The 25,935-nt window shown below is 38.8% G+C and overlaps 1 protein-coding gene across 4 annotated transcripts in view; it reads right to left on the bottom strand.

The window, feature by feature from the left end:
- The window catches only part of DIP2B (disco interacting protein 2 homolog B), a 236,019-nt gene that overhangs the window by 46,344 nt on the left and 163,740 nt on the right, over positions 1 to 25,935 (bottom strand). The window contains exons 5-16 of one of the 4 annotated variants that reach the window (XM_067696517.1): positions 20,772 to 20,984; positions 17,891 to 18,046; positions 17,296 to 17,418; positions 13,485 to 13,682; positions 11,944 to 12,035; positions 10,123 to 10,233; positions 8,334 to 8,457; positions 7,613 to 7,722; positions 4,411 to 4,513; positions 3,165 to 3,229; positions 785 to 878; positions 196 to 315 (exon numbers count right to left, since the gene is read on the bottom strand). In XM_067696517.1, coding sequence (XP_067552618.1) covers positions 196 to 315; positions 785 to 878; positions 3,165 to 3,229; positions 4,411 to 4,513; positions 7,613 to 7,722; positions 8,334 to 8,457; positions 10,123 to 10,233; positions 11,944 to 12,035; positions 13,485 to 13,682; positions 17,296 to 17,418; positions 17,891 to 18,046; positions 20,772 to 20,984 — 1,509 coding nt within the window. The remainder of the gene's footprint in view (positions 1 to 195; positions 316 to 784; positions 879 to 3,164; positions 3,230 to 4,410; positions 4,514 to 7,612; positions 7,723 to 8,333; positions 8,458 to 10,122; positions 10,234 to 11,943; positions 12,036 to 13,484; positions 13,683 to 17,295; positions 17,419 to 17,890; positions 18,047 to 20,771; positions 20,985 to 25,935) is intronic. The other 3 variants (XM_067696520.1, XM_067696518.1, XM_067696521.1) reach the window with 3 other exon arrangements.

Raw genomic sequence — 25,935 nt, 5'->3', positions numbered from 1 at the left:
GAAGGCAAATTCTTAACCACCGGACCTCCAGGGAAGTCCCCCATTGAAGGGTACTTTAAATGGGCAAGTTTTATGGTATGTGAATTATCTCTCAATACAGATATAAAAAAAAAAAAATGCTTACAGAAAGGGGATGAAAACCTCAGACTACCAAAGGAAAGGATATTCCCAGACTGACACTCTAGAAATACTCACAGGGATTAGCTCCGTCAGTCACAATCAACATGCGGAGGGAGCTCAAGCTCACATCTCGTTGGTCCCGATGTGCCATCATAGCCCAGTGCAAGTCTCGGCATTTTACTAAAGCAACCTTGGCTATAAATGCAAAAGAGATAAAGTCAATACACACATGTTAAATTTGGTAGATATTAATATATTATAATAAAAACATTTTTACTTATTTTAGGAATCATGATTTTCACTTAGAGAAAAATAAAAACGGTTTCAAAGAAATTGTTCCAGGTGCTCTGAGGCAGTGGCAACTGACTGGACACACGACTGCCTCGCTCACTGTGACCTGCAGGCAGGCCTTGTATCCTAGCCAAGGAAGCTTCGAACACCAAAGCACCCAATAAATCTAATTCAGGGCCCGGATTCAGGCACAATTCTTAAGAATGGACATCAACTGAGATGAACTAGACAACATATCTGATTTTTTAATAACCAAACTCTAAAACCTGTCAAGGCACCAAGGCATAGAATTATGTCGTTAGAAGAGCAATTTGAAAATCCCTGAAATTGCCAACAGTCACGTAATCAAAGCTTAGATGCTGTGTGTAACTACCTTTGTGGGCATGTACTCTTTGGACCCAAGAGAGAGGGCAAGTCTTCATAACAGAGTAGGGTACACTAATTGTATGCATCTTATTCATTACATTCTGAAAAGCAAAGAAAGATAAAAAGTAATCAATACCTAATACATACTTAGCATTTTAAAACTGAACTGATATTTTGTTAACAATTTTAACCATACAATACTCAAACACATGCTCTTTGAAAAAAATTGAAAATATTAACTATAAGGTTGAAGCCTCCTTTGCTACCTATTCTCAAACCTGGTTCCCTTCTTTCCTCCTCAGAGATAATCATTGTTATGAATCTGCCATGGATCCTTCCAGTCTTTTTCCCATGTATTTACATATATATTCATCCCCAGAGAAACATAAAAGGCATCATACTATACATATATCTACAACTTGCTTTTTTTTTTTTTTTTTTTTTTTGCGGTACGTGGGCCTCTCACTGTTGTGGCCCCTCCCGTCGCGGAGCACAGGCTCCGGACGCACAGGCTCAGCGTCTATGGCTCACGGGCCCAGCTGCTCCATGGCATGTGGGATCCTCCTGGACCGGGGCACGAACCTGCGTCCCCTGCATTGGCAGGTGGACTCTCAACCACTGCGCCACCAGGGAAGCCCCAACTTGCTTTTTTTTCACTTAAATTGTTCTAGCGCTAAATCTATGTACATCAGTATAAGAGATCTATACAATTTTTTGGACCTGCTGCATAGTATTCTATAGTATGACTGTACCACAATTTATTTGGGCATTTCCCTATTATTGACAGATTTTTTTTTGCAATTACAAACAATGTTTCAAGGAACATATTTATACTCATTTCCCTGGCACGTGTGTAAGTGTGTCTCTAGGGTAGGTACAGAAAATTTGTACTGCTGAGTCATAGGATGTGTGCCTTTACCACTGAACAGAGAACTGCCAAACTGCTCTCTAACCCTCTGAGCGCTTTCATCATGTTTATGCTTGCCACATACCACCAAGGGCTGGGTCTTACAAAGCAAGAAATCAACGTTTCCCTGTCGCTTACCGGAGGTCCTGCCCAGACCCGTTAGGTGTTGGGGTAGATAAAGCTGAGTAACCTAAGGGGGTCATGCAATTTGGTGTCTCTCCTGCCACCCAGACCGAACATACCCAGGACCCCCTGTCCCCACAGAGACCCAGCCTGACAGAGTAGTTAAGTCTTGGTACTTAGACTAGCCATTTTGTTCACCACCCAAGTGGCCCAAAGATACCAAAATACCACTGTAAACCTCTTTTTCCTCCCTCCCCCAAGTTTCTAGCTATGGTGACAAACTTTTGGATTTCAGGGAAAGAATGGTGTATATAACTAATTCTTCACACGTGTCCATATCTTGCTCTGTGTATCAGAGAGAGAAGATTCCCTCTAACTCCTCACAAGGGTTTCTTAACCGCTGATAAAAAAAAAAGAAAATGGGAAGGACTTTAGAAAAGAGCAAGAAAGCATGTATGTTCAAGGAATAAGGGTTTTTTTTTTTTTTTTTTTTTTTTACTAATTTGAGGGGTCCTGGGAGAAAAGGGAAACCGCTCCTCTTCCCCATGCTTCATTTCCTACTCTTTCTCTGACCTGCCATGTGTGATGAGATACTCTCAAAGGTTCTTTCAACTGTAGGATACTGTATCTCTCCTCTCTCCCCTCCTAATCAGCATGCTCCATATGTAGCTTTTCCCACTTGAAATGTCCCCCCTTCTACTTCCACCCCCCAAACATCTCTGTATGGCTACATCTTACCCATTTTTTAGTCCAACTCAACTGTCACCTCTTCCATAAAAATTGAGGCCACAGCTGGGAGGAAGTCACCTTTTTCTAACTCCCTTAGGATGGTACCTGTTCCTCTATTATGGAAAGCAGTCTCATCTACCTTGTTATTCTACTCTTTCATTGCAGCATGGACTCATTCAAGACATTTTGTCCAATGGAAAGGTTAGATATTATTAAACACAGTTGCAAAGTTCCAGATATATTTAAGTAATCTTTTCTTCAGAAAAGAGAAGAGGTGACTCTCATAGTTTTTTGAAAATTATAAATAAACATATAGCCATTTGTAGAAATTTTTAAGCTTTGAGTCATCATAGCAGATATTTAAAGGATTTTTGATCCTAAGTTCTCCTATATACTATTATGTGAAAGGTATACCCAACCACACAATGAAGAAAAAACAGAATTACATTCTCCTTTAAAAAAATTACCATTCGTATCACAAAATCAAATTCCCCTGGAAAATACTACTGATCTTTTAGGGGCTTACATTTCAGACAAGCACTGAGTGATGCTGTGGTTACACAGCACACACAGTGACCTGAATCATAAGCACAATTTACACTAAAGGCCTCGATTCTGTGTAGCTTACCGCAAACATGCCATGCCACAGCCCCGCATCCTTCTTAAAGTCTAAAACATTTACTACTGTTTCCCCTAAAATAGAAAAAAATAGGAAAAAACACAAGGAAATCATCTTTAGTGTTAAGTAGCAAAATTATGTCACTTGCCTCTATTAAACAACTGATTTGGTACTTTTAAAGAAACCACTAAAAGTTCTCAGGGTCTTCTAATTACTTGAGGGTACCCTCAAATTGGCTGGGGGACTGATCACAGGGTGACGTGGTCACAGAAGAAACAATGAGTTTGGAATTCCTTGACTTTGGCACTGTCTTCGAGATAATAATTTTTTCCTAATTATATAAGGAACACATGTTTGTTTTAGAAACTTTGGAAGTTTCACAAGCATATGTAAAAAATTATACTTCCTAGAGAAAACAAAAAATGTTGGTGTATGTATATATCTATATATTATATCTACATACATGCACATATAATTCTAAGCTTATATACTTATAATGCTTATATAGAGACAGATACTTGACTAACAAAATTGGTACATACTGCTCTGTATCTAATTTGTTTCCACTTAATGATATACTGAAACAATCTTTAATATTCAAGAACATGAGTTTTAATACCTCAGCGTATAACCCATTATATGAATGTATTATATAATAATCAACTGCATTTGTTGGCATTTTGATTTCATTACACACACATATATATTTTTAACCAGACAAGAATGCAGCTCTGTAATGCTGCTATAATGAGCATGTATTAACTTGTTTCATTCTATGAAAGGAAAATAAAACACTAAAAAAATTAATATTGTGAAGAACATTCTAAGGGGAATAGTCATTACACAATATACATCAACACATCTAAAGTCCAACAACCCAGAATACATTTTTGTGTTTTAATTTGTGTTTTTTGGTAGCAGAATTTCTTTGACTCTAACTCCATACAGCTGGTGGCAGCTCTAACGCATGGGGAGATGGAGGTACCTGACATTCCGCGGCTAATAAGCACATGGTTTTAATTAGTTTTCTATTTCTGCACTCTAGAAATCATGCTTTACATATTTGGTTTGCCCAGAATTCTAGCTTCTTTAAATCACAGCATATTTGTGAAAAAGAAGAAAGCAAGCCAAGAATGTGTCTTAGAACATTTCCCTCTGAATGCGGTCATTAACTGGAGTCCAGCCGCCGAGCGCTCTGCGCGAAGTCACACAGATCTGAGCTCACAGTGCAGGCAGTCACGGGGTGAAGTCTGACCTTCAGAATAATTGCAGGCCTGCGACAGAGCTTGGCAGTGAGACAGCATTGCAAGGCGGGACACTGTAACTCCCATTACACTCCCTTCTTTGCTTGTTTTATACTAGGAAAAAAAACACAAAAACAAAAACACAAGAAACAACAAAATGGGTTATTTCAAATGACAAAATTAGAATCCAAAAACGAAACCCCGAAAAGCCATGACGATGGGCTGAATTTAACATTTCATATAAATATCTGAGGCTACACACTTGGGCCCCAAACTCTAATCGCACAAAGATAGGACTGGGTAATGTCAAAGCTCAGCGAAAGTATGTGTGAAAAATTCTTAAAAGTTTAATTAGTCGTCAGTGTGAAGTGGCTGCTAAAGAAGCTAAAACAAACATGTGACTTCAGCCGTGTTAACAGAAGCACAGTATCAAATACACGGCAAGAGCAAGAGCTAAAGGTGTGCAAGTGTGGTCCCTGTCTATCAGCAGCTCCCGGCTGGGAGGGGAGACTGGGAAATGGCCTATTCACTCCTCCAAATCAATCAGCTATAATTTTGCTTTTACCTCGATGCTCCATTCAAGTTGCTTTTTACCAAGATCAGTCACATTTTTATTGTTAAATCAAAAGCACATATTGCATACGTTACTTTATCAGACCTTTCTGTAATATCTGACACCTCCTTTCTTGACACTTTCTCCTTCCTTGGCTTTTGTGATACTCTCCTTCCTATTCAATATTCTCTCTCTCTGTCCTTTCCCTCCACTTTCTCTGCCCATCCCTTGAATGTTGGCATTCCCTGAACGTTCTGTTCTTCCTCTTCTCTTTTCACTTTAATTCATCAGGGTACCACATTCCTGATGACTCCCAATTCTCTACTTCCAGTCCAGACCTCTCTCCAGAGATCCAGACTCAGAGGGTCAACCCTTCCCCTCGAATGACCCGTACTCCTGTGAAACGCAGCCAACACCACCCCTCTACCTTTCGCCCATGAAAACTTTTCTTGCTGTACTTCCTGTCTTAGCGAAGGATGCCATCCATCATCTATCCAGCTGCCCAAGTCAGAAACCCAAGTGTCTTTCTTGCCTCTGCCCTCTCCAGAGTTAGTCACTAAGTCCTGTCTCTTCTATTTCTTACTGTATCTCAATTCCATCCAACCACTTTTCTCCATCCCCATCACCATGAACTTGGGCTCACCTGGATAACTGTGAAAGCTCCCCATTTCCCTTCTTAACTCCACCAAACAGATAAATCTTTTAACAACATATTTATTCTTGTCACTCTTCTGCTGACAACCCTTTAAAAGCTCCTTATTACCCACAGGATACTTGAAACTCACTAGCAATGTCCTGTGGGTAATAAGAGGGTCCCAAGTGAAAACTGCAAGTTAATTCAGAATAGCAGAAGCATAGAAATGTAGAGGACAGTAGTTCTACATGAGGTCAGAGAGCTAAGCAGGGGCCACAGAATGAAGGGCACTTTACCTTTTAGGAAGAACCAATAAAGAAGAGTGAAAAGGAGTGGTCAGTCAGTAGTCAGGGAAGCCAGTGAGCAGTTTTAAGGGGGATGAAGGGGTGAACCATGTCATCACTGGGAGATGATATGGATTGAGAGCTGACTGCTAAATGTGGTATTTTAATCGCCTGTTTACTTATCTGTCATTTAAATGTACCCAGATCCCTTCCATCTTTAAAAGCAATCCTCCTTCGATCCACGTTGCCTCAAAGCTACTGCCCACTCTCTTCCCTTTTATAGCCAAAGTTATCACTACAGGGCTCAAGTTGGGTGGATTTTTTTCCCCAAACTTTTTTTTAAAATTTATGGATGTTTATTCATTAATTTAGCAAACAGTTGGTGAGCATTTACTAATATGTCTCAAGCAAGATGCAGAGTACTCAAGGGCATAGCTTTGAGAGTGAATCAGGTATGAGTTTGAGTCCGAGCTCTGTCAACTTCAAGTCAAAGGTTTTAGACAAACTTTGGTTGGTTACTCAAGTTAAAGTCTTAGTCTCCTCAGGTACTAAGCAGGTTTAATAACAGCCCCCCACCTCACAGGGTACTTGTGAGGACTGACTGAGATAATGCATATAAAGCACTTGGCCTGGGCTTCCCTGGTGGTGCAGGTTTAGAATCCGCCTGCCAATGCAGGGGACACGGGTTGGAGCCCTGGTCTGGGAAGATTCCACGTGCCGCGGAGCAACTAAGCCCTGTGCGCTACAACTACTGAGCCTGTGCTCTAGAGCCCGCGAGCCACAACTACTGAGCCCGTGTGCTGCAACTACTGAAGCCTGTGTGCCTAGAGCCCATGCTCCGCAACAAGAGAAGCCACTGCAATGAGAAGCCCGCACACTGCAACAAAGAGGAGCCCCTGCTCGCCGCAACTAGAGAAAGCCCACGCGCAGCAACGAAGACCCAACACAGCCAAAAATAAATAAATTTTAAAAAAGTAAAAATAAAAAAAAATAAAGCACTTGGCCTGGTGCCTGGTATGCAGTAGGACTTAATCCCTCAACTGAATTATGTTATCAATCAGTCAAGTTCCTACACTAACATTCAATACCAAACCCTCTAGCCATCTGTTTCTTCTTGCTCTTTATCTGTTAAATTTGTTCTTTTTTTTTTTTTTCGGTATGCGGGCCTCTCACTGCTGTGGCCTCTCCCGTTGCGGAGCACAGGCTCCGGACGCGCAGTCTCAGCGGCCATGGCTCACGGGCCCAGCCGCTCCGCGGCATGTGGGATCTTCCCGGACCAGGGCATGAACCCGCGTCCCCTGCATCGGCAGGCGGACTCTCAACCACTACGCCACCAGGGAAGCCCTAAATTTGTTCTTTTAAAGCACAGCTATTTGTCCTCCTCAATTCTCCAGTCTCTTGCTTCCCATCACCCCCCACCACTCCCATCCCCAAAGCAGCAGAAAAATATCTCTGCCAGTAAAGCATTTCTTAAACCTCTGAACTTCTCTAAGTCTTTTGTAACTTTCTTATATGACAAGGATCAATTTCTTTGTTGTCTTTCTCTTGAATATGTATTTATGTTCAAAATAATTAGAATAGAAGGGCCACTATAAGGCATTTTACAAGCCAAAAGATGGAAATCTAACAAACCAGGAGGATCTACTAACATTAACACTACAAAAAATTAGTTTTAAATTTTGTGGGACAGCAATTGAAGCCAAAGGAAAAGTCAGAATGTACATCCTAGTCTCAGGACTTACCTCAATGTATGCTGGTTCTGTACCAGCAGGTGAGATGTGGGGTTGCCAGTCTTTAGGTGGCTTTGAAAGGTACTTGGAATCTGTTACAACCCATTTGAGCCGGGGCCAACCTAAATCAAACCCAAAATAAAAATTGAATTGCCTAAGCCATCAGGAAAGGAGTTCACAATGAATTGGTCATTTTAAATATCAAGAGACCAAATCAAGGTCATTTTATAATCAGTAAAATATCTTTATTAGTGTTTAGTGATAAATCACCAGACAATTGTACCTTCTTTCGAAAGTACCATCGTTCCACATGCTAATTCCAGGCCTTGACATTACCTCAACAACTGGGAGGTCCATTTGGCAGTGGAAGTCCACTGAGGATAGGGTCTATCCTCTGTCTCTACATGTAGCATTTAGCTTTAGTGAACAGAGTGGTAGCTTTTCCAACCATCAGCATAAAGGTTAAGGGTGTGGGCTGTGGAATCAGACAGATTTGGGTTCAAATCGCTGCTCTGCCATATATTAGCTGTGACTTTGGGCAACTTACTTAACCTCTTTGTGTCTCACTTTCCTCACCTGTAAAATGGGGATAATAATGGTACCTACTTCATAAGATTGTGAGAATTAAATAAGAAAATATATGTTAAGTACTTAGCTATTATTAAATTAAAACACTAATTAAAGCACTCAGCTTTAATTTTTAACTGATAATTCAGGTACAAATATTACTAACCTTTAAACTGTACAATTTCTCCATTCTGGGTTTTTGGCAATCCCTTTAGACAAACTTCACTGGTAAGAGCTAAGGCAATACCACAGCTTCCCAGCAAGAAGCCAATCTGCTGCCCTCCAGCATCCTGTGGAGAAAAGATAATGAGCAAGGCAGGGGAGTGAACGTGAGCATACTGAAGCCCCAAACCTGACACTTAGTAACACTCTGGCACTTGTGTGACACATTCGTGGAACCCCCTGATATCTGGCAATTGTCAAAATCCAGTGACAATATGTTCTTCCAAATAATTTCTACAACACAGTGACTTCCTGAGTGCAAACCACATTTTATTAATCTGACGTTGCTAACGACGAATTCCACCAGCCAAATGTGACCATTTTAGTGAACGGTCAGCAACACTCCTCTCTTAGATTAATCTCAGGAAATGAAATAAAAGTGACCATGGTTAAGCTGTCTTGACCTAGCCATACCTCCAAATCCAAAAGCAAAGCAATTCAGGTCAGAACAAAATAAATAATGTAAATGGACATCAAATGTACAAATTTACAATGAAAGTGAATGGACGGTTGTACCCAGGTCCACATACTCCTTATTATTCTATTTTAAAGGAGGTAGATTTAAGCCTTACAGCAATAGCTGAGGAAGAAACCAAAAGAGATAGCCTAAAGCATTTCCATTAAAATTTCATCTTAAAAGTATCATTATGAAACCACATAAACATTGCCAACTTAATAATTTAAGAACAACCCTATGATTTCCTGACCAATCTAAAGATACTATACCCATCAACCAGAGTTTCAGGGATGCTACCCATTTTTTTATTCCTTTCAGAAAATAATTTTTTTCTTATAAATCCATAGTCTCCACCATATTTGTCTTCACCATCAACTCCCAATAATAAACTGCACGAGAAAATTAGGGTCAAACAGCTCATGGAGAAATCATTCAGTTAAACTTTGACATCTGCCACATATGCTTATTTTAGTAGGACGGATGTGTGGTCAAAGTAAATTCTGTACCCCAAGGTAGTAACACAACATCACTGCATTGCCCTTCGACTTAATGGAGGCCCTAGATGTTATGATGCAGTTAAGGGAAATCCCTTCACAGAAAGGTTTCACCTATTGTAAATGTGGATTATCTATAGTCTCTGAAGCAAGAGTGCTACTTCTTTTTTTAAGATTTTTTTTTTGATGTGGACCATTTTAAAGTCTTTATTGAATTTGTTACAATATCGCTTCTGTTTTATGTTTTGTTTTTTTGGCCCCAAGGCATGTGCGACCTTGGCTCCCCGACCAGGGATCAAACCCACACCCCCTACACTGGAAGGCAAAATCTTAACCAGTGCACCACCAGGGAAGTCCCGAGAGTGGTACTTTTTTTGTTGTTGTTGGCTGTACCACGTGGCTTGTGGGTTCCTCGACCAGGGATTGAACCCGGGTCCACGGCACTGAAAGCCCGAGTCTTAACCACTGGACCGCCAGGGAATTCCCGAGTGGTACTCTTTATAAATGGTAATCGTTGAAAAATCAAGTGTGTCCCCATAACTTTTACGTGATATATAACACTAGAAAAATTCTATCTCGGTCGAAAACAGGTTATTTTCATGAAACTTATAAATATTCATAAATAAATTTTCTACAACTTTCATGTTTTTAGAAAGTGAAGCTAAGTACTTAAGAAAATGGTCAGACTATTTTTTAATGTTGTAACTGAGTCAACTGATCCAAGAACCCAATGCCTGCCATGTCGCATCAGGCTACACTTCTCTTAAATTTAGCAATGTTACCTTTCTGGTAAGAGGTACCTCTATAGGCACTGGAATCACTTCGGCCAGGAGACATCCATAAAAAGCCACCATAAACATGACTGGATCATTGTTGGGGTAAACCAGGGCTACCTATAATACATAATGACATTCAATACAGAGGAATAAGAGGAGACTAACGCTTTCAATGCCACTAAGTGATAGATTTATATATGACATTTAGCATGGACACAATACATCAAACCATTTAATGGCCTAAAGAAAATTAACTTATTCAGAAGGATGCACACATCTAAAAAGATCTCTGTCATTCCCGTGATTATACTAGGCACAATTCGGGGACTATAATGCAATTCATCATCATCACCATAAGAATTTTTCATTTAATTCTATTGGTGATTTAGCAGTAAACAACCCACCTTCAGCAGTAAGTTAATTACTTAGAAAACCTAAGGCAATTTACTTTAGTGCAGGGCTAAAGCAATAAAATTAATGTGATGGATCTCTCTAGATAGACTAACATATTAAAGAATACGCCTTGTATCTCTCAGAGAGAACCTACAAGAATTGACGGACTCAATTACCACCTTAGGGCAAACCTAAGGTTTCTTACTTTTTAACAAATTCATTGCATTAATCCTTATGCTCACTTAACCAACAATGCAAGTATACTAGCAAGAAGGCATTTGGTAGTAGGTATAAGCAATACTGGCAGAAACCATTATGAATATAAAGTTAATTCATTTACAAAAGATAAACAGTGAAACCTCCATAATATGTTCAAACCTGTGATCTCACCTGTAATGCATCAGAGATAACTGACCCTTCCTAATTTCCTCAAGGAATGCAAAAACACAGAAGTCACGATTGTTGTGGAGTTTGTTCCTTGGCTTGGATATTCACAGATTAACATTTGAAACTTAATTATGTCATTGGACTTTTGTTTCTCCCTTTCTTTCTCTCACTTAAAAATTCTCTTAACTTACTCCCAAGATAAGTTCAGTTCTGAACCTTCTAGAGTTCTAAAAAAAATACTAAATGCACAAGACATTTAAACAACCCATTTCCTTTCTGCACACAAGTGTCCATGTTGTTAGGAAGACACGAAATTTTACCTTCTTAGGGTTCAGTGAAGATTATGATACACTCACAAGTCATACTTAAAAGTAAAAGCCATACTTTAGATGCCCTTTGCCAAAATGCAGAAGTATTAATATCTTTAAAAGGCTAGTTTAGGAAATTTTGTAATCATGAGCCTACTAAAATGAATTCTGTTGTGTATGTAGCTGGTGTTTCATTCTACAAGCCCAAATGAAAAGTAATATTTGATGATAAGAAGTAATTTTATTTAGAAAGTGAATAAAACCTTTAAATATTGAAAAAATTTTAATGTCACCTCTAATTTAAAAAGAAATTAATGATGTCAATTTGTTTCTTCTTAGAAGTATCATAAGTCTCCCTCCCTGTCCACACAAAACCCCAGAATATTGTTTTGAAAGTTTTATGGGGCATTTTTCAAAGAAAAAAATCAAAGAGTAAACTTGATTGCTATTTTTGTTGTCTAAATATTGAAATATTTATTTACAGAAAGACTTAGGTTTCTCTTTATTTTCATTAGTAAAGAGACATGTGAATATCCTTCAAACTATAAATGCAAGAATTATAACCTGGGTTGGAACCAAACCATTTTCATTTTCTAAGAATAAGAGTTATATAAATTGTGCTGTTGTACATTAAAAATTCAGAATGTGCATGCTAGAAAACAATAAGCATCACCTCCCTAAAACAAACAAACAAAAACCCCCCCAAAAAACCAACCAAACAAACAAAAAAACCAGTTACCCTGTCTCCAGGTTTTAACACAGGTTCATTTTTGGTCCCCAGTTTATTAAGCAGTGTGTAGGCCAACTTTAAACTTCTGCTCCACAACTTTCCTGGAAAAAGAAAACAGTCATATAGAAAAACACAGGCCTACTTCAGCAAGAGGGCATTCAGTTCATCAGCACACCAAAGGAGATAACGGCCTCTAGCAAATGATACATTAGACAAGCATCACCCTCAACACACAGAGAGGCCCTCCGCCACAAAAACTGCTTCACAGTCACTCTAGTTTACGAAAGCCAGTGCTGCCTTCAAGCAAAAATGAAACATCACCGAAAGCTCACTCTGATTTAGATAATATTTCAAATTCTTCTCTGAAGTAATCTGAATGTCTTTAGAAATAATCTGATGTGAGCTGATCAGATTTAAAGGGAAGGAAACAAGTTTTTATCACAGGACTGAAAATCAGAAGACAGCTTCTTTCTAAGCTTTTTCTGAAGAAACACTTACACATATGATACTGGATACCTGAAGTAAGTGCAAAGCAAAAGTACGCCTCAAATGACTGAGCATTCCATACCACTGTATTTCAGTGAAAACAGACAATAAAATGGAAATTAACTATGTGAAACATGTGGATATAGTCAAAGATGTTAAATAAACATGTAAAGATTTGGCTAGCTGACTGCTTTCTTAAAGGGTACATGGATGAGATTAATGTACAGCTTCTGAAATGAATGCTAAAAACAATTTGGGGGAAAGGCCTATTGCTCCCCTCTTCCGGCTCCTTTCCCCGACCACCCTTAGAAATTCTTATTTTAGATTATGAAGAAAGTAAAATCATTTTATTTTGCAAAGATATGTTAGTTTTACACACAACTCGTTCAGAGGGGCATTGAAGATGGAAACTCATGTCAATCTGTACAATTCTTTAAATAAAAACTATTTCTCTAAAGTATTCTATATGGAGATCTATGGACAATGTATACCACTTGTGAAGGTTGAAAAAGGAATCTGACTGAATAAACTAGTACAAAATCTCACAGCCCAAGTTGAATCCATTCTTCTTGTTATTTAAAAAAAGAAATAATAAAAATAAAGTTATTTTAAAAATTTGTAAAACAAAACTAAATGGAAAACTACTGATTCTTTGTTCATTATAGAATTTTGTGCCTATTACACGCAAGAGGCAGGATGAAGTAAATGACAAAGATCTAAAAAGTAACCAATTTCAATTTTTAGATAAAACCACCTGATTTTTACCATATGCCATTAATCCTGCCCAAATATCTTCCTAAAATCCTCTCCTAATGTTTAAACATCAGTGGATCTAAAAAGTCTCTTTCTTCTTTTAAATATCAGCTGGCTTGCAACAGTCCCTTTAGCAAAAGAAAATATTTGGCAACAGCTGTACTTAGAACTTAGGATCCTATTAAAATAATTTAAAAGATCTAGTGAAACACAATGACCAGTAACTGCTAAATAGCAAGATAAAAACATTACCCATGATAATCTGAAGAACTATTAGGAGAAAAGGAAGGAACTGGACTCCTGAAACTCACCATAAGTAAGAGTGTAAATTGGTTTCCCTGTTACGTCCAGTGCAGTCAGACAGGGGCATTTTGCCTGAGTGGTGCCCCAGCGCTGCAGGGCAGACTCAAGAGCAGGAGGCCAGTTACAGATGACTCCTAGTGGCTCTCCCTTCACAGGGGTCATCTGCCGTCCCTCAGGCTTGGGTTGGTTGGGGTCTGGCTGAGGTACTGTACCAAAACAAGCCCAACAGGTTATGAAAATACGATCTGAAGTAAGTACAAATACCAAGTAACACAACTTAGGTCTCTAATCTCAAGTACATTTCCCCTTTCCCTTTATCTTTATCTGGCTTGAACTCACTCTGAGAAAATAAAGGACATCGTTAGAAATAGTAATCCACAAACTGGGCCTTAATTCATTTTCCCACATAATCGTAAAATCATATTTAATATATTTTACACAACAAATCCTGACCTTGACAAAGCAAATGCCTGAACGTTCAAAAAAACACAAAGCATACATTTCTGTTTAGCAATTTTACAATTTTTAGTAAGCTTGTTTTTAGACCTTTAGTTTGTGTCCAATGTTAGAAAGCCAGGTTCCACCTCACCAGGTTATGTTTAATGATAAAGCACTGAACTATGAATCAGAAAACCCAAGCTTACATTCACTTTTTACTAGTGTGACCTGAGGCAAAAGGAGTTACCCCAGCCTCAATTTTCCTCATCTATAAAATGGGGATACAACAGGGTCATACTGGACTCAGGCAGACAATGGGCATGAATGACAATGTTCCTTCCATGTCTCTATACCTCTGTGTACATCTCATATGGCCAATCCCTTTGCCTCCTGGTGAACTTGCACTCATCCTTCTCAGGATGCAGCTCTAATGGTACCTTCCCTGGGAAGCCGCCCGGGGCCATCCCTTCCTTAGTGCTTCCACACTGTGTGCTAGTGCACCCTTATTAAAGTACTGACGATGCTCAAGAGCATCTGCTACTCTATAATTTTTTCTCCCCCTTTGACTGAGAGCTCTTTTTTTAAAAAAAAATATATTTATTTATTTATTTGGCGGCTCTGGGTCTTAGTTGCGGCACACAGGATCTTCGTTGCGGCACGTGGGCTCTTTAGGTGCGGTGTGCGAACCCTTAGTTGCGACATGTGGGATCTAGTTCCCTAACCAGGGATCGAACCCAGGCCCCCTGCATTGGAAGCGTGGAGTTTTAACCACTGGACCACCAGCGAAGTCCCTTGACTGAGAGCTTTTTGAGAGAAGACATGGTTCATATTCCTCTTATTGCCTAGAGTGCCTAATACATAATGGTTGCTCAATCAATGTTAATTAAATTGAACTGAACTTGGGGGACAAAAAAGAAAAGCACCAGGATCATTAACATGGGCAATTCCAGAAACTGGAGGTGACTAATATTTCATATTCTTTCATATAGACAAAACTTAAGTCCTCTTAATTTTTCTACAATAAACAAGTATTATTCAAACATTAAAAAGCAAAAAAAAAAAAATCCTGTATTTTCATAGCAGGAAAGATAATTTACATATGGAACAAAAGGCCAAGTATTCACTGAGTGCCAATTATGTGCACAAGATGTGATAAACATTGAGAAGATAAACGCTGCACATATCATTCTTTGAACAAACATTTATTGCTTCTAATAATGCCGGGTACAAGGAATACAGGGTCCATGCCCTCTAGGAGTATCCAGACAGTGGGGACACACTCATACACAGAGCTAAGTAAACATGACCAGTGCGTGACAGAGACAGGTACAGAGAGGGCAGAAGAGGGCCATGCCACCCAGCTTAGGGGATGGGGTCTCCCACCTGGAGGAGGTAATGCCTGAGCTGAGTCTTAAAGGGAGGGGAAGGGTAGGGATTAGCCAGGTGAGTAGGAGATGAGAGAAGCATTATAGAAGAGAGAACAGATGGAACGAGCAGCAAGTATTAGAAGGGCAAATGAAATGTGAAATAAATTTTATTTTACAGCTCAATTTAATGACAGGTTGGGGAAACTTACTTAAAATGTCATTCATTTTTCTACTGACACAAAACTAACAGTTTCTCTTCCCAACTCACTGCCCTAGGTAAATAACATTTGCATATTCTCAGACCCTAAACCACTGGATTAAGTATAAAAATAAACATGGGTGATTCTAAATAAATAGTTTTCTTTTTATGGACAGATTGTATATATGGTAGGCATAGTTCTGGTCATAAAAGTCCGTACATTATTGCCATCCATTAGGCCTCAATGCAGACCCTGGGGCACACTCTTCCAGACTTCCAAAGACATATAGGTATTTTTCTTTTCCAAAGGTAATTGTCATTCAAATAAAAAAATGCTGCCTATTTAAAATTAGTGGAAAGCTGTTAGCTCTATTCTAATTGAGCTCAAGTATGAATATTGCTCAAGTATAACTCTATTAAACCTTGACCTTCACTTGCCTAGTCAATACACAGTACTAAAAAGACTGAAGAGGATATTACTGGCACAGACACCCTGAAAATATCAGTCCATCAAGAAAGATGACCATAGTTCAATGAGTTTAGTGACTCCTAAAGAAACAGAAATTCATCTTAACCTCATACGTCAGGTTGCTTGTTGCTTCCTGCTGTACAAAGTGGGCTAAGACTGGATCTGGTCTACCAACATGCCTAGTTCCATTAAGGTTTGCCTACTCTTAGCCCCAGGACGTAAAAATGGACTGCAAAACTACCAAGACTTAGTTCTTTGGATGAAAGCTTTTGTTAGATAGAACTATCAAATGGCCACCCTCATTCCATCTATGCCGCCATATGGTCCCCTCCCAATCCTTCTATTAAATTCCAGACATCATATTATTTTATCCCTAAATATTTTTAAAATTATTGAATGAATAAATCACTTATCACTTCCTCTAAGGAGCCTTCCCTAACCACACAGATGAAATGGAGTTCTTCCCTTCTCCAAACTGCCTGTACCAGTTGATACATGCATATTGACTAAACTCAGCTTTCACCTACAGTATATGTTTTGTCTAAACTGTAAACAACAACATGAAGGAAGAAGGAAGTGACTGTACTTTCGTGAACCTATTTCACCATCTACCACGTTAAAGCAGATACATATATGTGTTGACTGGTTGATTTAACAAAACGACTGGGTTATATTAGAAAAGAATGGGCAGGACTTCCCTGGTGGTGCAGTAGTTAAGAATCTGCCTGCCAATGCAGGGGACACAGGTTCAATCCCTGGTCCGGGAAGATCCCACATGCCTTGGAGCAACTAAGCCTGTGCACCACAACTACTGAGCCTGTGCTCTAGAGCCCGCGAGCCACAACTACTGAGCCCGCATGCTGCAACTACTAAAGCCTGCGCGCTTAGAACCCATACTCCACAACAAGAGATGCCACCACAATGAGAAGCCTGTGCACTGCAACGAAGAGTAGTCCCTGCTCGCCGCAGCTAGAGAAAGCCTGCGTGCAGCAACTAAGACCCAACACAGCCAAAAAAAAAAAAAAAAAAAAGAATGGGCAAACTTTTGAGATCGAATTTGACACTCCAGTTCTAGGATAATGCCAAATATAAACAATTTTTAAAATTATGTGTTTGTTCCTAATTTCAAAGAGCATATTTCTGTGTTCCATAGTTATCTCTTTGTTTTTCTCTCCCCTCCCTCTCTCTTTACTTTTCATCTCAGATTTAAAATATAAAGAGCAGAAAGCTATCAACTCTTTCAACCAAAAACGATGCCTTGTTCATCCTTAAATCCTATAATACCTAACATGTAGCAACTGCTTACGAAATTTCTAAGGAATATACATGTTTGTTAATATTACCACTACCTTCCACTATTTCTTCAGAGTCATCCACAAAAAATTCTTTTAAGGGAGGCCTTTTGGGTCGTTTCAGAGTGTTGAGAAGCTGCTGGATTTTTGTGGATACTCTGCTACTGACAGGAACACCTATAAGGGAAAAAATGGTAAGTTAAAATTAATTGATTTTAGGGATATTTCAGTTCCTCAATTCTCTTAGGAGCTTTTATTTCTAATGATGTTTGGCCTTTGTCCACAGTCTCATTCTATTTCAACTGGGCCAAATACGTACATTATCATTTTTATGACAACAGAGAAAAAATATGCTATTATTAATACTGTTTAAATATTTCATCTAACATCCCTTTTCTCTCATAGCATTCTTTTCTTTTTCCATACTTTTTGTTCAGAGTATCTTTTTGAAAGTATAGACGAAGTGTGAACAAGTGTTAGTGCTGCTACAGTGCAGACGTTGAAAAGAGGGAGCTCAAGATGATCTGTGTCAGTAGGTCAATCGCAGTATAGTTCTGCCACTGCTGGACATCAGGCAGTGCTGTTTATAATTTGAATTTTTTCTGTTTAACTAATATGCCCTATTTAGCTATCAAACAGAGATGCCTACCATCAGCTGTATCCATGAGGCTGGACCTGTTGGATCCTTTGTGCATGCCTTTAACTATCCCCGATGGGGGTAGATCAATATTTGCTGGGCGTATTGAGGAAGATGATGACGAAGAAGAGGTAGTTGTAGTGACGTCAGGGGGAGCAGAGAAATTCTCTAAGAGGGAAGAAACCAAGATTTAGAATTATATTACATTAGCAATAAAAATAAGAATCTTTAAATCTTTTTTTTTTTTGGTTTGTTTTTTAAGAAGAAAGAAAACTACATAAATGGGACACTAGCTCCAATAAAACCACCTTTAAAATCACATTTTACTAGCAAGATATAATGAGAGAGGAAGAGGTTAAGCCAGGGCATATCAGCTTTCTAAAATTATTACTCTTGAGAACTTGAGCAGCCTTAGTAAGATAAAATCGCATATCAAATATTTCTCAAAAATGCTGTTTCCTACACAGAAAGTCTGGTAGAAATCCAATGTTATAAAAATAACCATAATAAAATAAAAATTGCAAGTGACTTCAAAATGAAATCAAAGTATGATCATTATGGCTACTAACAGTCTAGTCTTCTGAGCATTTCTTCATGTTTACGTTGGTTTATCTATGTTTCTTCTTTCACTGAAGACAGAAATTGTGTCTTGGGAGTCAGATCGCTCAAGTTCCCAAATGAAGAAAACCAGATAAAATCCACTTTTAATTTTTATAAAATAACCAATAGGTTACTTGGATTTACTTGACAGAAAAGGTTCTTCCCTTGCTCTAAGCACGATTAAACAGTGTTGTTATATTCTGCTTCATGTAGGGATTCTTACTATAAAGAAATAATGATATAGTTGGAAGAGAGCCATTCAACAGGGATGTGTTACAAAAAACTTAGAAGAAGAAAACGAAAATTAGAGGAAGCAAAGTATACAATTCGTAAGAATGATGAAAGGCCACTCATAACTATGGAAAAGGGAAAAAGCATAATATAAACAATTTCTAAAATCAATTTGGGAGTAAGCTTTCCATGCCCCAAAAGTCTATAATTACTAGTTTAATATTTTTTAAAGCTTTAAATATTTTGCACAAGTATATTGCAGTATATTCTTTCTGTAGGATAATGTGATAACAAAGCTTTAAAAATAGACATTTTTATTTGACCCAGCAATTCCACTTATAGGAATACATCCTAAGAGGAAATAATCAAACAAATGCACAAAGTTGTGTGTTCGAGGATGTTCATTCCGGTTTCATAATAGCAAAAAACTGGATACTACTTAAATGTCCAAAATAGGGAAACGGCTAAAATAAGCTAGGGCACAGCCATACAGCTGCATATTTTGAAACCATAAAAAAAAAGTATAATTCTATATTAATGATATAAAAGATGTCTGTGATACACTGCTAATAAAAGGTTATGAACATTATATTTAGTACAATTTCACTTCTGTAAAAACAAAACCAAAACCTTACATATTTATATGCAAATAAGGTCTAGAAGGATATACGTGAAAGTGATAACACTGAAGTGTTACCCATAGAAGTGGGTTTGTAGATTATTTTTCCTTTTATCTGTACTTTCAAATTTTTCTTTTAGAAACATGAATTACTTCTGTTAGAGCAGACATCCGAAAGGCAATAATGTGGGATAAAATGGTTCCTGTGAGTACCTGAACCAATAACTTTTCACAGAGTGGAAGCAATATGAGCTATGAAGTCAGATGAAATCATCTTGTTAACAAAAATTCAGGTAAAGTTAACTGGGTATCAGGAAAATATTTTTAACAAGTGAAACTGCTCTCTTTTAGACAATGTGGGAATAAAACCTGACCCCACCATGGCTCTGTTGCTTACGCTCCCAATAGAAGAGGTGGTGAGCACGCTCATCCGTAGCTGCTTTGGGAGGTTCAGTCAATTAAGGGCACAGCTAAGAGTGCAGGACAAGCCATCAGTTGCTGGCACTTGGTCTTTTAATGTAGGCAAGCATACCCTCAAGGTAGCTATTTTCTTTCAAAATTATAGGCTTAAATTGAAAGGTTTCCAAGTTATTCTTTTCAGAAATCAATGAATAGAATAAAGATATATATAAGGTGAAACAGGAAGGTCACTGATATAAAAATTAAGACACCAAAATGCAAGTGGATTGTTAAAAAACAAGGAAAAGTATCACAGACACACGATGTTCATATACATCAGTGCCATGTGTACCAACTAATTAAGCAAAAGCAGAGATCTGAACTGTATCTTTATCTGCAGATGTCACAGACTCTTAGAACACACACACACACACACACACACACACACACACACAAAGCAGAGCCAAGCGAAAGCTATACTCCATAGAGGAGCACTGGCAGCAGGTAGCAGCTCACAGAGTACCAACGTTCTCAGCCCGCACACTCCGTTGTAGCAATAGCACAGCAGCAACGACAATAAATCCAGTCTTTATGCTAAAGACAAAAGGGTCTTATTGATATTGTCTTAGTTCAGAATTTGCTCAGGTTTAATTTTTTTGTGTTTGAGAGAATGTAGACAACAATCCTGGGAAAATCTAATACATGACATCTTTTAACACCTTTTACTTGATGGAATATTCTCCAATAGGGATAAACCACACTAAGACTGGTGTTATATCTTGCAGCTTGAGTATTGCTTATAGAAATAGCTATGGCTTCAGGTGGGCAATAAATACTATGTACCAATAATGCAGACGCTCTCTATCATTGCAAGTGTAATTAATGCTCGTGTTTCCTTCTTTGCCTCATTAACTGTCATGTTCTTTCTGTTTCTATTTTTTTTAGGCCACCCTGAAAAACCTAATACAAATCATAACCTATTTCCTGGATACTGGGAGCCAAATGGAACATAATTTGGGCTTCTCGGGTAGATCCAGCTCCTACCTATTCGAGTATTGGCAAATACATCAGCTAGAGACCCACTGGTTCCTTTGACCTCTCCATGGGACAGCGTAGAAGATGCGGATGAAGAAGTGGACGATCCCTGAATTGAACGGTTGATCCAGGACTCAGCGTTCTGTAAGCTCTGTTGCAAGGCAGCAGAGAGCGCAGCTTGGCGTCTCAGAGAGCCCTCATCCTCAGAGGCCGAAGACGTGTCTGTGTGGAATTAGAAAAAAAGAAGTTCTCGATCCTGCCTAGAACAGAGGGCTTTCAGATCTTTCTCATCGATCACACATTCAATTTTGACAGCAGCAAAAAACATTTATATTCTTAAGGTAGATTAATATGTAAAGTTTCTTGAGAATCTCAAGGAAAGGTTTATGAACCAAAGTCTGCAAAAATAAAGCAGCCAAAATCTAGAGGTAATTTTAAGCTATTTTAAAAAACCCATTTTAGAACATTTAAACTTCACTGTTTTTCTGTTCTGAGCTTAAATCAGTATCTGAATTCTTCTGGCTTATCTTCTTATGTTCAAATAACCCTGAAGTGCCTCTATATCTTCTTCAGTCTCTTTATTAGAGAACCTTGTGATAGGCTGCTATACTGATTTTCGTAAGTACTTACTAATTAGTGTCTACTTAAAAGAAAATGATCTTGATGGGAAATATAAACACTTATTTTTGGTAACAACAACTAAAGTGCCAAACAGTGAACTAGGTGTTGAGGAACTGACTTATTCTTATGTGGAATAAGAAACAGTGCTCAGCCTGGAGGCATTCATGGTTTTAGTGGAAAAGCTAGCTGGTCACAGGGCACAGGTGAGCTCTCCAAACGTGACTGGAGAGGTCACAGATCTGTATTTCTCTCCTTGATTCCCAGTCAGAGAACTGTGAGAAATTCACTGACATCTGTATTTAGACTGGCTCTGACTTCAGGAAAATAAGGTCTAGATTAGAAAAGCATGTTGAAAAAAAGAAAAAAAAAAAGAAAAATTCAACCAAATATAGGATAGCCAAGGGAAGCAGAAGTCAGGAATTTATTCCAGGGCTCTGAGCTTACGAGTCATACAAGTTAGAGTGGCATTTAGTCTGATGTCAGATAAACCCTTCTAAATGATTTTGAGGGTTATAATCTATGGCCTGTGGATTGAATTTCATTCAATTTTTTTAAAAGTAAATATTCTGTGGTTTGTCCTGCTGAACTCTTTCCTCTAACTCAGGTGAAACTGTGGGTCCAGATTCTATTCCTTTGGTTCAGAGAGCCAAACAGATAACTAACAGGGCTAGAACACTGCTAAAACCTGACAATGGAAATTCGAACAAAAGACTAATTTAATCTAGAAGTCAAATTGCGCAGATCCGGAGTAAGAAAGTTAGAATAATGACTACATCCTTGCTTCCTGCTCTGAACTACCTCTGACTCATTCTCTCATACTGAAGGAGATCTGAGGCCCAAAACTTACTTATTTACTTACTTATTTATTTATTACAATGTACTACTTAGCTACATAATGTGTGCTGGGAACTGTCAGGTTCTGGGGATTCTGAGATGTATAAATTCTTCTGAGACAGTAAATGCCCTAAGAAGGCTTACCATCTAATAAAGGAGATACACAACTCCTCAGACTATTTCATACGAATATAACAGATGCTAGGAAATGGGATGAGCAAAGGGTTTCACAGGAGGGGCACCAATCTCAGTCAGGGATCTGAAGTACTTCTATGTAAATGGAGCACACTTTGAGGAGGTAAGGAAGGGCAAAAGATGAGGCTGGAGAGGTAAACAGTGACCAGACTCCAAAGGCATAAAGCGATGAGGTTCTTCAAAAGGAAAAGAGATTTATAATTAAACAGAGGGTGATTAAAGGAAAATACAGAGAAAGAAAAGTAACAGAATCTGTAACCTTTTACTTAAGGAAAACATTTTTGCATAATCTCCAAGAAAATATTCTAACATTTCATCTGTACCTTGGGAGGCAGAGATTTCAGTCTTTGCAAATATGCTTAAAAAAAAAAAAAAAGTACATGTGGGAGGAATAGGACAGGTGAATCTGACCCTAAGAATGAAGTATTTTCGGGGTGATACCTCTCAGGATCCCACAACCTCCACTGTATTTGCAGGCTGTCTTTACTGAATCAATTATTGTAATCTGTGTTAAGTCTAAAATCAGAATAACTCAATTTTAAAAAGATAGTAAAACCAGTATTTTCATGATTAGGTTTATGGAAAATTGGCTTCATTATGTTCCTATATTGGATCAACATGTAATTAGGTATATTGTTTCAATTCAATTACCTCATTTGCCTGCCAGTCCTCCTCAGAGTGTTTAGTGACTACAACTGTGGGGAGGCTTAGTGTAGTGGAAAAAACATGGCTTTGGTGTCCTCCTTCCATTTGAACTCTGGGGTCCACCACTTACTAGCTATGTGACTTGGGGACAAAATTACCCATCTGAGAAGGTTGTTTGCTTGTTTGTCCATTCAACACTAGTTGGTAGGAATAAAATGGTAAGCAAGAAGACACAGTCCCTACTCTAACAGGACTTAGTCTTAAAGGAGTTCGAGGCAGGCACCCAAGGAAGTGAGACCTCAACCAGGGTGGAATGGTAAGCAGGAATTACTTATGAGAGGAGAGAGGAGAGTCAGGTAGAGGGAACAGCATGTAAGAAACCTGGGAGGGGAGAGGAAACAAAGCACATTTGTGGATCTGGAAGAAATGAGACCAGCTGAAGCACAGGATGCAAAGCTGGTACTGACGAGAGATGAGGCTGGACGAGTAGACAGCACTGGGTTGCTAAGGGCCACATAAATCAGCTGAGGAAACTCGCCTCTGTGCTAACTGCTGTGTGAGACCACGAAATGAGACAAGCTACAGAAAGCACCAGCAGTGCCAGCATACAGCAGGTGGCCAATAAACATCAAGTCCCCTTCTGCCCTGAAAAACCCACCCTATGTTACCTCACAGACACAAAACTGTGGCTGTGAAATGCTTACAACTGATCACATGTTAAGATCACACAAAATGTAAGCACTGCTCTAGGACTATGTCTTTTTAAAGATAAAAACAAGCTCCCTTAAATATTCATACATTTATTTGGTACCTTTTTTTTTTAAAGTAACTGTCGCCCATGAAATTGTTATGGATTAGCAGAAAATTGGGCAAGATTAAATGAATATTAATAGAAATAAAGCTATCATTTTCCCACTGATTCTGCTCTGGTTGAACAGGAACTCACAACTCTTTTTTTTTTTTTTTTTTTTTGCGGTACACAGGCTTCTCACTGCTGTGGCCTCTCCCGTTGCGGAGCACAGGCTCTGGACGCGCAGGCTCAGCGGCCATGGCTCACGGGCCCAGCCGCTCTGCGGCATGTGGGATCTTCCGAGACCAGGGCACGAACCCGTGTCCCCTGCATCGGCAGGCGGACTCTCAACCACTGCGCCACCAGGGAAGCCCAGGAACTCACAACTCTTATCCATCATAACTAAAGCCCTTGCCTAACTTCCTGTATATTATGAATATAATAGGTCTACACAACAGAAAACTATTTTGGAAACACAGTTTGACCTTCAGGTTATAACTGATGTGATTTTAACACAGTATCATTTAATAGTGATCACCAGAAGCCTAAAATCCATTTATAACCAATTAGGAAACATATAAACAATTAGTTTGTGGACTTTAAGGGAAGAAAAGTCCTGAATTTATTTACTAACTGCTGTAGCACTCCTTAGCCATTTGTGGAAATGACTCCCTTATTCTTGGTAGAAAATATATCTATTATATCTAAAAATGTTTATCTTAAAATTTTAAATACCGACCATATTATCTTTCCATCCCACTCCTGGGTATCTACTCAAGAGAAATGAAAGCATATATCTATCTGTACAAGGACTTCTACATGAATGCTCATAGGTGCTTTATTTGTAATAGCTAAAAATGGGAAACAACTCAAATGTCCATCAACAACTGAAAGGATAAACAAATTGTGGCATATCTTTATGATGGAATACTACTCAGCAATAAAAAGGAATGAACTACTGATACACACAACAACATGGATGAATCTCAATGTAATTGTGCTGAGTTAAGGAAGTCAGACCTTCCAGCCACCGAAAAGAAGAACAACTGTGTGATTCTATTTATACAAAAACATGAAATTCTAGAAAATTCAAACCAATGTATAGTGACAGAAAAAACAGATCAGTGGTTAGTTACCTCATGGGGAGGGGGAGAGTTGAGATTACAAGGGAATTATGAGGAAACTTTTGGGGGGGTGATAGATATGTTCATTACCTTAATTGTGGTGATGGTTTCACAGTTTTGCTATGTCAAACACAGCAAAGTATATGCTTTAGATATGTGCAACTTATTGTATGTCGATTATACTTCAACAAATCTGATTTTCATAGGTTTGTAGGGGTGAAAAAGATGCCTTGGTGAGAGGATGGTAACATCTGAAGGTTAGTCTACACAACCTGAGGGTATGGTGCAAGGTGCAAAAGTTCCTGGAAAGACAGCGCTTGCCACTGGGTTCTGACAGCTGATACCCAAACTAGGCCCAGATACCAGCTTAGAACAGCAGGTAAGTCAAGATTCACTGAAAGAAAGACCTCATCCTAACAACTATTCCAAAATATGCCACATACACTAGGCCAGAAAATGGGAGCTTCAAAGAACAAATAAAGGAAACAACCATTAACCATTGTACAGTTAGTGTACAATACTCTGGAGCCCATGAAAAGAAATTTTTGTGTGTGTTTGGGGTTGGCAGGTGGGAAGGGGTGGTATCAGGCAGGAAAGTGTCATGTTCGCTTACGTTGGTGGGTCAGGGGAATTAAGGACTTCCAGAACCTTCAAGAGAGGCAAAGGAAGTTTCCATGTAGGCAAAGATAGAGTTTGAAGCTTAGGAGGGAAAAGCTTTAGAGACCCAAGAAGGGGCAGTCCGGGAGTAAAAGCATATATGGAAGAGAAGATTAAAAGGTTAGTTTGGGAAGCAGTCCATTCTGAATTTACGTTGGGCTACAAATTCTGAACAGATTAATCTAGCACTAAACTCAACAAGGGTGAGTACTGATTCACCAGACAAGGCTTAGGGAGATGTTCAGAGCTACTCAAGAGATTTTCCAGCATCCCACAGTAACCTGTGTGGACAGAGAGGAGGCTGGGG

This window comes from Pseudorca crassidens, chromosome 11 (assembly GCF_039906515.1).
Source record: "Pseudorca crassidens isolate mPseCra1 chromosome 11, mPseCra1.hap1, whole genome shotgun sequence".
Taxonomy (NCBI): Eukaryota; Metazoa; Chordata; class Mammalia; order Artiodactyla; family Delphinidae; genus Pseudorca; species Pseudorca crassidens.
This window is presented reverse-complemented; position numbering and strand designations above follow the sequence as displayed.